This window comes from Trachinotus anak, unplaced genomic scaffold (assembly GCF_046630095.1).
Source record: "Trachinotus anak isolate AG129_WGS33_773 ecotype Australia unplaced genomic scaffold, CSIRO_AGI_Tana_v1 ptg000013l, whole genome shotgun sequence".
In the NCBI taxonomy this organism is placed as follows: Eukaryota; Metazoa; Chordata; class Actinopteri; order Carangiformes; family Carangidae; genus Trachinotus; species Trachinotus anak.
Window position 1 is genome coordinate 26,826,846 of NW_027273864.1, and position 9,743 is coordinate 26,836,588.

The 9,743-nt window shown below is 41.9% G+C and overlaps 1 protein-coding gene across 1 annotated transcript; it reads left to right on the forward strand.

Annotated features, from left to right (window-relative positions):
- Positions 1 to 791: 791 nt before the first annotated feature.
- Positions 792 to 9,273, forward strand: ddx27 (DEAD (Asp-Glu-Ala-Asp) box polypeptide 27). The gene is made up of 21 exons (XM_071493275.1): positions 792 to 1,019; positions 2,091 to 2,240; positions 2,359 to 2,418; positions 2,641 to 2,839; positions 3,124 to 3,176; positions 3,258 to 3,344; positions 3,786 to 3,891; positions 3,981 to 4,154; positions 4,272 to 4,422; positions 4,520 to 4,619; positions 4,730 to 4,871; positions 4,979 to 5,132; positions 5,233 to 5,314; positions 5,703 to 5,880; positions 6,084 to 6,190; positions 6,694 to 6,787; positions 7,006 to 7,100; positions 7,777 to 7,897; positions 8,817 to 8,913; positions 9,002 to 9,061; positions 9,138 to 9,273. Exons 1-21 carry the CDS (start codon positions 936 to 938, stop codon positions 9,154 to 9,156), a joined length of 2,313 nt encoding a protein of 770 aa, XP_071349376.1. The 5' UTR covers positions 792 to 935; the 3' UTR covers positions 9,157 to 9,273.
- Positions 9,274 to 9,743: the final 470 nt, after the last annotated feature.

Consider the following 9,743-nt stretch of genomic DNA (forward strand, 5'->3'; position numbering starts at 1 on the left):
TTGTCTTTGTGCTTCCTGTTTGATGACCTCATCGGGACACTGTGAGGTCACTTCGACAGAGACTCGGCTCTTTCCAGAAAAAGCTTTCTAGGAAGTTCCAGTGGTTAAGGGTCAGCCTGAGAGTCTCTTACAAGTACAGTCACTCTGTGTGTGTGTGTGTGTGTGTGTGTGTGTGTGTGTGTCCTTTCTATTTGTGGTCAGAATGAATCACATGTTTTAGTTCAAAGGGTACAGCCTGAGCACACACAGACTTGTCTTTCTGTACTTGTAAGGACCCTCATTAACACAATGCGTTCCCAGTCCTTAACCCTTTACATAGATCTGAGTCCAACATAAACCTGATTCTGACATAAACCAGAAGTGGCCTCACTGATGGTTTACAGTTGGCATTGGTCCTCACAAAGAGTAGTAGTACAAGGCTACGCACACACAGAAACACAAACAAAAGTCCACAAATATTTTATGAGCTGCAATTTTAGGTTTGAAAGAAAGAAAGAAAGAAAGAAAGAAAGAAAGAAAGAAAGAAAGAAAGAAAGAAAGAAAGAAGACCTTTATATCTATAAAGACCTTTATAGGGAAGGTCCTGACCTCCTCCAATTGGAAAGTGCCTTAAGATAACTTCTGTAGTGATTTGGCCATATGTAAATAAAACTTGATTTGATTTTATTTGAAATAAAGATGGTGTTTGACCTTTGTGTTTGAATGATTCACTTATACTGCGAATTTGTCAACGACCCTCCAATAAAGTTTTCTAAAAAAAAAAAAAGGGGGCCATGAACCAACCGGAAACAAGCAACACTAACTTCCTGTTTCCGTCAACACACGTGTGGAGGAAAATCAGCGGAGAAGCTCCACAGACCCAGTGTAGGACCGGTCCGGACTCAGGACCTGTGTACAGTCCGATCACAGCCCAGAGCTCCGGTACCGCAGCCGCCATGTTGGAACAACTGGGTCTGATCGGGACGATCCGGGACGAGGACCAGAGCCCGGAGGAGCCCGACAGCGAGTCCGACCAGGAGGTGAGTAAACCCGGCCACACAGCTGGAACTGTCCTCGCAAAACCGTGGAGGCCGCAGGAGGTGAAACAGATTTTGGCTGGAAAACGGCAGAATTTAACGTCGATAAATAAATAAATAAATAAGTAAACAAAACCTAATGCACAGTTTATTGGTAATTAAAACAAACACTCAATGATGGTGACTGAATTGATACCTCAACTAAAAGTCTGGATGATCTTTACAACATTTAGTTTACAGAGAATCTCACTCCAGAAAATGTTTTGTCAGCTACAATTTCATGTTTTATTGTAAAGCTGCTTAATGAATGCACTACATTCCCCATGTCCTTATCATTATTGCAAATATCCCACATCTTTGTTGTATATTTTTTATCTTAATTTTATTTTAATCTTATTTTAATTTTTAACTTGTAAATTCTACTCTTATTTTTCTTTATTTTTTGCACCAACCACCAGCACAAATTCCTTGTATGTGGAAACATACTTGGTAATAAAACTGATTCCGATTCTGATTTAAGATTTAGCCAATTAAATAAAATTAGAAATATACAGTTGCAAATGTATGTTTTATGAAACTCATATGTAAATAAAGTTATTATGAAATGAAAAACATCTGTTTGGCCTCTGATAAGGCTTCAGAAAAAGACTCAAATTAAAAGCAGTTTGAGTGTATCATTAATAAAAGCACATTAATTTTGAATATTTTTCTCTCTTGATTCGAAAGGTGTTTCTGCTGACACACAGATATGATCTGAAAATAAAATTTTTAAATATAGACTAGAGTGTTAGGGTTAGATTTGACACAAAGTAACGTTATTTTATTAAAACTCGGGGAAAAAAAGTTTAACTTGAGATTAAAACTGTGGCGTTTTGGGTCATTAAAGGGTTAATCTTTCAAGTAAAAATAAAACAGATTGTTTCTTATGTGGTCATTATTATGTTTCATCCCTATGTATTTTTATTTTAATAACTCGGGCTGTGTATTAATTATATTATTGTGATTGTGTGTTGTGTATTAACTGTTGTGTTGTTGTCTGTGTGTATTTTTGTGTTTATTATGTGTCTATTTCAGGAGGAGCGGATCATCCTGAACAGGAAGAAGAAGTTCAAGAGTTCTGGGTCGAGAGACTTTAACAATGACTTTCACTTTGGAGAGAGAGACAGCCTGAACCACGACGATGACTGGGTTATGGCCGACGTCATGAAAATGCTGAAAAACAAGGTAGAACCTGCAGCAGTGTGATGTTCTGCAGTCAGTGTTTGTCTAATATTCCCTGGCAGTGTTTTGGTTCTGTAATGTTCTCCATTAGTTATATATTAACAGTGTTCTGTGTTTGCAGAGAACTATTACGACTCTGGATCAGAAAATAGAAAAAATCAGAAAGAAGAGGAAAGCTGAGGTGAGTCCTCTGGCCAGGTTCTACTTCCTGTCTGGATAGGATCTACTGCGTTATTTTTTTCCCCCACATGCGGGGGGCAAAGACCTGCCCCTACCCTGCATCTGATTGGCTTGCCCTGATATACTTCAGGTAGGGGCAGGTCTTTGCTTACCTCAGGTGGGAAAAAATAAATAAAAGCGGTTCTACTTCCTGTGTGTAAGATGGAGTTTGTTTGACCTGCAGGAGAAATCAGCTCAGAGTGACACTGCTGAAGATACTGCAGTGAAGAGCCAGGAGGAGGAGGATGATGATGAAGAGCAGGATGTGAAGCCTGCTGTAGAAGAAGCTGATGGAGGTGATGAAGATGATAAGGAGGAGGAGGAAGAGGATGAAGATGAAGATGAGTTTAACTCGAGTGATGAGGAGATTCTTACCAAATCAGGTGAGTTCAGGAGAGGCTTTTATTTTGAATATTGACAGGAAGCAGAAATATTTTACTTCTTGTGACTGATCCAACAGTTTTAATAACCTGATAATCAATAACCAAAAATTTAAATGCCACTAAAATGTAAAAAAACCACACTGCAGCTCTGATCAGAAATCTTAACAAAGATAAAGCTTAACAATGAAACGAATAATATAATTTTAATAAACTACTTTAAACATTAAAAATGTGACAGATGTTAAGTGTTTTATTTGTGTTGTTGACTTCCTGTTTCCTCGCAGACGTCCTGAGAGAGAAAGAAAAACGTGGGAAGAAGAGGAAGGCAGGAGAGGAGGTGAGGATGAGGAGCTGATGATGTCACAGGTGAACAGGTGATGTACACTGTTACCATGGTAACGGCTCTGTTTGTGTCCAGGCTGCAGAGGCGTTCTATGAAGATGCGTCTCAGTACGATGATCAGCTGACCTTTGATGATATGAACCTGTCCAGACCCATTCTGAAGGTAAAACCTCTGGGTGTCTCTAAAACTGGTAAAAAATGACTGGAGTTCTGAATGGTACAACATGATGAAGCCCCTCAGTGACCGCTACAGATAAACCCTGTCTCTTAAATCACTAGAATGACTGGAGTTCTGTTAAGTCAGGATGTAACGTGGTTAAAATACATCAGTGACCTCTGATAGAGAAACAGACATATCTGACATGAGTCTTCCAGCTCTGCTTTCTCTATGAGGGACAAGTCGTCCAGGTTCAGGATTGTTTGTTCCATCATCCAAAAATATCCTCAGTCCAGGTCGGCAGTTCTCCAGCAGAGCAGTGTTCAGCCTCTTTGAGCTCAGTGTGACATGAAACCATGCTTGTAGGCTCGTCCAGCAGGGGTTTATCAGCAGTGCCCCTCCTTGTTGTTGTTTATATATTTGTGACCTTACGCTGTGTCCTTGTAGGCCATCACAGCTCTGGGCTTCAAGCAGCCAACACCCATCCAGAAGGCCTGTGTTCCTGTTGGCCTGCTGGGCAGAGACCTCTGTGCCTGTGCTGCGACTGGGACAGGTAAGCTGGATATTCTGGAGCCAGTTCATCATACTGGGACCGGCTGAATATAATATAATATAATATATATATTCCTCTCCTCTCCTCAGGGAAGACAGCAGCCTTCATGCTGCCAGTGTTAGAGCGTTTGGTTTATAAGCCCAGGACGTCCCAGGTGACCCGGGTCTTGGTTCTAGTTCCTACCAGAGAGTTGGGGATCCAGGTTCACTCTGTGGCCCGTCAACTCGCCCAGTTCACCTCCATCACCACCTGCCTGGCTGTCGGTACGTCTCGTCTGATAACTGGTTACTGACCTAATCTGACTTGTGACTCTGGACTCATTCTAGACTCAGTCCATAATAACTTAAATAACCTTAATAACCTTAATAACCTGTCTCCAGGTGGGTTGGACCTTAAGTCTCAGGAGGCAGCTTTGAGGGCGGGGCCAGACGTCCTGATCGCTACACCCGGTCGACTGATTGATCACCTCCACAACACACCAAGCTTCGAGCTCACTCACATTGAGATCCTGATCCTGGATGAGGCTGACAGGTAAACACTGACACCTGCAGATGAGGAGGCGTCAATCTACCAACAAAAACTCACCTGTTCACACTCACCTGTGTGGTTCTGTGCGTTTGTCTCTCAGGATGTTGGACGAGTATTTTGAGGAACAGATGAAGGAGATCATCAGGTTGTGTTCCTACAACAGACAGACCATGTTGTTCTCCGCCACCATGACGGACGAGGTACAAGCTCATACCTGTGTCATGTGACCTGTGTCTCCAGGTGTGTTATTGTGTCATGTGACCTGTGTCTCCAGGTATATTAATGTGTGTCATGTGACCTGTGTCTGCAGGTGAAGGACCTGGCAGCGGTTTCGTTAAAGCAGCCAATCAGGATCTTTGTTAACAGCAACACTGACGTGGCTCCGTTCCTGCGACAAGAGTTTGTCAGAATCCGACCGAACAGAGAGGGAGACAGAGAGGCTGTGGTGGCCGGTAGGTACTGATGGTACTCCAGTTCTACTGCAGTACCACTGCTAATACTACAGTAGTGATACCACTATTTCTGCGGTACTGTTACTGACTGTTGTGTTTTGTGTTAGCTCTGCTGACTCGAACGTTCCAGGATCACGTGATGTTGTTCACTCAGACGAGGAAACAGGCTCACAGACTGCACATCCTGCTGGGTCTGATAGGACTGAAGGTGGGAGAACTGCACGGAGAACTGAGTCAGAACCAGAGACTGGAGAACCTCAGGTACACACACACACACACACACACACACACAGAACCAGAGACTGGAGAACCTCCAGAACCTTGTATGTTTGTACTTACCCTTTTTGTTCTTGTTCTCCAGGCGTTTTAAAGACGAACAGATTGATATCTTGGTGGCGACAGATGTAGCAGCCAGAGGTCTGGACATCGACGGAGTCAAAACGGTGAGAGTCACGTCTCTTAATGGTTACTGCATAAGTACCATAAAGTTCCTACTGAGTTTACTGTAGAGTTACTATACAGTCACTACTGTTACTATAAGGTTTCCCTAACGTTACTATAAGGTTGCCATGAAGTTAGTGGAGAGTTATTATGGAGTAAATGTGTTACTAAGGTTGTTGTTGTTATGTATGGTAACTGTGGTTACTATAGTAACAAAATGTGGAAAATCCACTGACATAAGCTGCTGCTTTTATTAAAACCAATGAACTTTGACAAACTCAAAATGTTTTCTGGTTGAACCTCCAACACATCTAAAGACATGTCTCTCTCTCTCTCTCTCTCTCTCTGTCTCGCTCTCTCTCTCTGTCTCTGTCTGTCTCTCTCTCTAAGGTGATAAACTTCACCATGCCGTCCACAGTCAAACACTACGTCCACCGTGTCGGCCGGACAGCGAGAGCCGGTCGTTCAGGACGTTCAGTGTCTCTGGTCGGAGAGTCTGAGAGGAAGATGCTGAAGGAGGTCGTGAAGTCTGCCAAGAACATCGTGAAGGCTCGAGTCCTGCCACCAGGTACACACACCTGAGGCAGTCAGAGAGTTATTAGAGTGTCAGGCAAATATACAGAGCTGGGTAGTTCAGGGAACCTGGGAAAGTTGAGCTCTGAGCAGCTTTAACAAGGATTAACTGGTGATTCTGAACAGAAACAGTATCAAGTTTGTCATATGTGTCCTGTGACTAAACTCTCTCCCTCTCTGTGTGTGTCTCTCGCCCAGAGGTCATCCTGAAGTTCAGAGATCTGATCTCTAAACTGGAGAAAGACGTTGAAGCTGTGATGAAGCTGGAGAGAGAGGAGAGGGAGCTGGCTGCGTCTGAAGCCAAGGTACACCTTCACACCTTCACGTCATTATTTCAACAGCCAATTATCTTGCTGCAAAGTCAGCTGTTTAAGTCCATTACTGTCAGCTGGTCGAAATGCCAGAGTTTGGGTGTTTGCTCCAAATTCTTGATGCTCTTGTTATTTTGTTTTTGCTTTTTCATAAATACAGAAACTCTTAACTGTAGCAAGTAGCTCACTATCTCTTTCAGGCACACAGCAGCTAATCAGGAGGCAAGGGATGTAATAATAGGGAGAGAGAGAGGATTATCATATGTTACAGTTTTGTAAAAAACAATTTTTACAACCTTGAACTGTTGTATAATCATATTCTGACTGATTATCACTAAAGATTTTTTCTATTTTATTTTATGACAGTTTTTAATTTTTTAAACTGACAAAAAGAGAAGTCAAACCCTGCATGTGGAGCAAAAACTATTTAAAGCTGCTGAAGAATGAAAACTTAATTAAATTATGATTTTTATTTTCACAACTCTGTGTGTGTGTAGTTGAGCGTGGCTCAGAAGCGTCTCGATGGCTCTGCCTCTTCAAGTCAATCAAGAGTTTGGTTTCAAACTCAACAAGAGAGAAAACAGAGTCGCAGTGAGTATTATTCAACACGATACTGCACTAATACACACTGTACTGCTTTCCACTTATTACAGTTTCCTAAACTGCCCTGTACTACTTCATTCTCTGTAGTACTCACGTACCTGATTTTTTAAAAACTTGCACAGTACTCTGTAGTATTTTGTAGCAGTCTGCAGTACTTTGCAGTACACGGTAGTATTTGAACTGTTGTTCCTCCTCCTCTTCCTCAGTGTCGAAGGCTCTGCAGGAGTTCGATCTCGCTCTCAGAGGGAAGAAGAAGAGAGAGAAGTTCCTGAAGGACGGCAGGAAGAAGAAGGAGCTGACGGTAATAACACATCAGATACTGACGTTGTTCCCTGAAGGTTCTCCTATAAATTTGTAATAATTTGTATGAAGTTTGGTGGAGGTAGCTATTTCAGACCTGTGGGTTACATCAACACCATCAACAGACAGGAGTCTGATAAGTTCATGTTTTTATGTCTGTCTAAATACTCTAGAGGTTCAGTCGTTGTAGCACAAAGTTTCCTCCTTTGTGGCTAAAGCTCAACAAAGAAACACAAGGGAACATCCAGCTAATGTGTCGAACGCAGACTGATGAAGCTTCGTATTAACTTTAGAATAGATTTCACACAGAATGAAGACTCTGAACTGCAGAGATCTGTTAGTGTCCAGTATGAACAGGAGGAAAAACCTATTCACATTTATATTGACACATAATTGTTGGTTTAACACAGTCTTTTTCTCTCCCATTTAACTCAAATGCAGCACAGGTTGAGTAGTGTTTTTACAGTTGACTGAGTTCAGTTTTAGTGTCAGAACAAAGTGAGTTTAATGTGAATGTCTGATCGAGTTGATGTTCAGATAGAAGTTATTTAAGTCAGAGTGAGAGTTCTGCTTTACAGTCAGTGATGTTTTGTCTCCGCTGATCAACTGGAGCTGAAACATTAGTGTCTCATTAACTTTATTGCGTCTTTATGTCTCTCTCATTATCTCGCTGTCAGTCTGAGGAGCGCTCTCAGTTTGAGATCTTGAAGGCTCAGATGTTTGCTGAACGGGCGGCCAAGAGAGAGAGACGACCAAAGAGAGCGAGAGCAATGCCTGAGGATGAGACACCGACTAAAGGTCAGAAACATTAACGTACATAAACATACTGATAAATACATAAACATATACTGAGACGTGCTGACAAATACATGAATACATAAACTACATAAAATTTCCTTTTCTTATCAAATATGAAAATGTAAATCTCTCATTTACAAAAGCATTCAGACCCTTTTCTGTGGCTTCAGACTGTGGTCAGGTGCCTCTGATTGCTACAGTTATCTTTGAGATGTGTCTTGAGCTTTGAGAGTTTCCAGTAGCACAGTATCTCAATAACTGAAATGGAAGAAGTTTGGAATCACAAGGGACCGTTCAGAGAGTTGGCCGTTCAGCTAAACTGAGTAACCAGATAAGAGCCAACAGTCACAGGGCTTCAGAAGTCCTCTGCAGAGATGGAGAACCTGCTGGAAGGCATCGATCTCTGCAGCTCTGCAGATGCTTTGAGTAAAAGGCACATGGCAGCCTGCTGGAGTTTGTCAAACAGCATTTAGAGCAAAAGATTCTCAACAACACTGGAATTGCTTCAGGACAAGTCTCTGACCATCTTTAACTGGGCTCAGCCAAAGCCCAGACTTAAACTCCACAGGGCATCTGTGGAGAGACCTAAAGATGGCAGTTCAGACACTTCTTATCCAATCTGACAGGTTACTGAAGATCTGCAAGGAAGAATGGGATAAACTGCCCAAATCCAGATGTGCAAAGCTCGTAGAGACTGACCCAAGAAGACTGGAAGCTGTAGCTGCTGCTAAATGGGCTTCTACAAAATAAAGTACCAAATTAAGGGTCTAAATACTTTTGCGATTTTATCCAATGACAATTAAAACTGCAACAATAAAGGGAAGGGGTCTGAATGCTTTCTGAAGCCACTGTACCTTCCACTGATGAAACATACACACTATACTGTGAACACACTAAAGTAAACTGTCTTTTTGTGTAGCACCCAATCAGAAAGCAGGAAAAGGAGGCAAGAAATCAGTGTTTGATAAGGAGCTGACCAACACCAGCAGCAAGGCTCTGAAACACTACAGAGCAGGGTGAGTCTGTCTGTACACACAACTGTCTCACCTCTCGGTACACACCCACCTGTCTGTACACCTGTCTCACCTGTCTGTCTTATTACAGACCATCCTTTGCTGACAGGAAGCGGCTCGGTATGGACAGGAAACGTCCTGGCGGCTCCAGGTGAGCTTCGCTCTCTGTCCACCACATAGATAAGACGGTATAGTTAAGATGGCTGACGATCTGTTCCCTCTGTCAGGTTCAAGAAGAAGAAGTGACATCCACCTGGAGCAGCAGTTCTCTGAATTTTTCATGTTGTCTTTTTGTGTGTAAATCTTTTCCAGTTTTGTTCATTGAAGAACTTTTAAGTAAAGTTACAGTCTGTTTAAAAAATACATCTGTCGTTTCCAGAGTTTAGTTCATCATCTTTACAGACCAAAACGATGACTTTTTTTATGTGGGGAAGACAATGTCAAAGAATATATGTCCATATGGAAAAAAAGACGCAAGTCATGAGAGAGTAGTAATCGTGAGTGTTAATTCAGACTCCAGGTAAACTTCCAGTCATCCATTTTCATCTCCAAAGAGTACATCTGACCATTTAAAGCTGCAAATTTTCCCCAAGCCTCCTCAGCAACTACCAGTCCGACGACTTTTTTTTTTTTTTTTTTTCAATGTACAAGGTGTTTTAATTTTTAGCATGAAAGAGCGCATTGTACAATGGAGAGCTGGACTTACTCGTAATTTAATTTTAGTCAGTTTCTACTTACATAGCGGCAAATCAAAACAGAAGTTATCTAAAGGCACTTTTCAACTAGAGCGGGTCTAGACCTTTATAATATTATTTACAGACCCAAGATTCCCT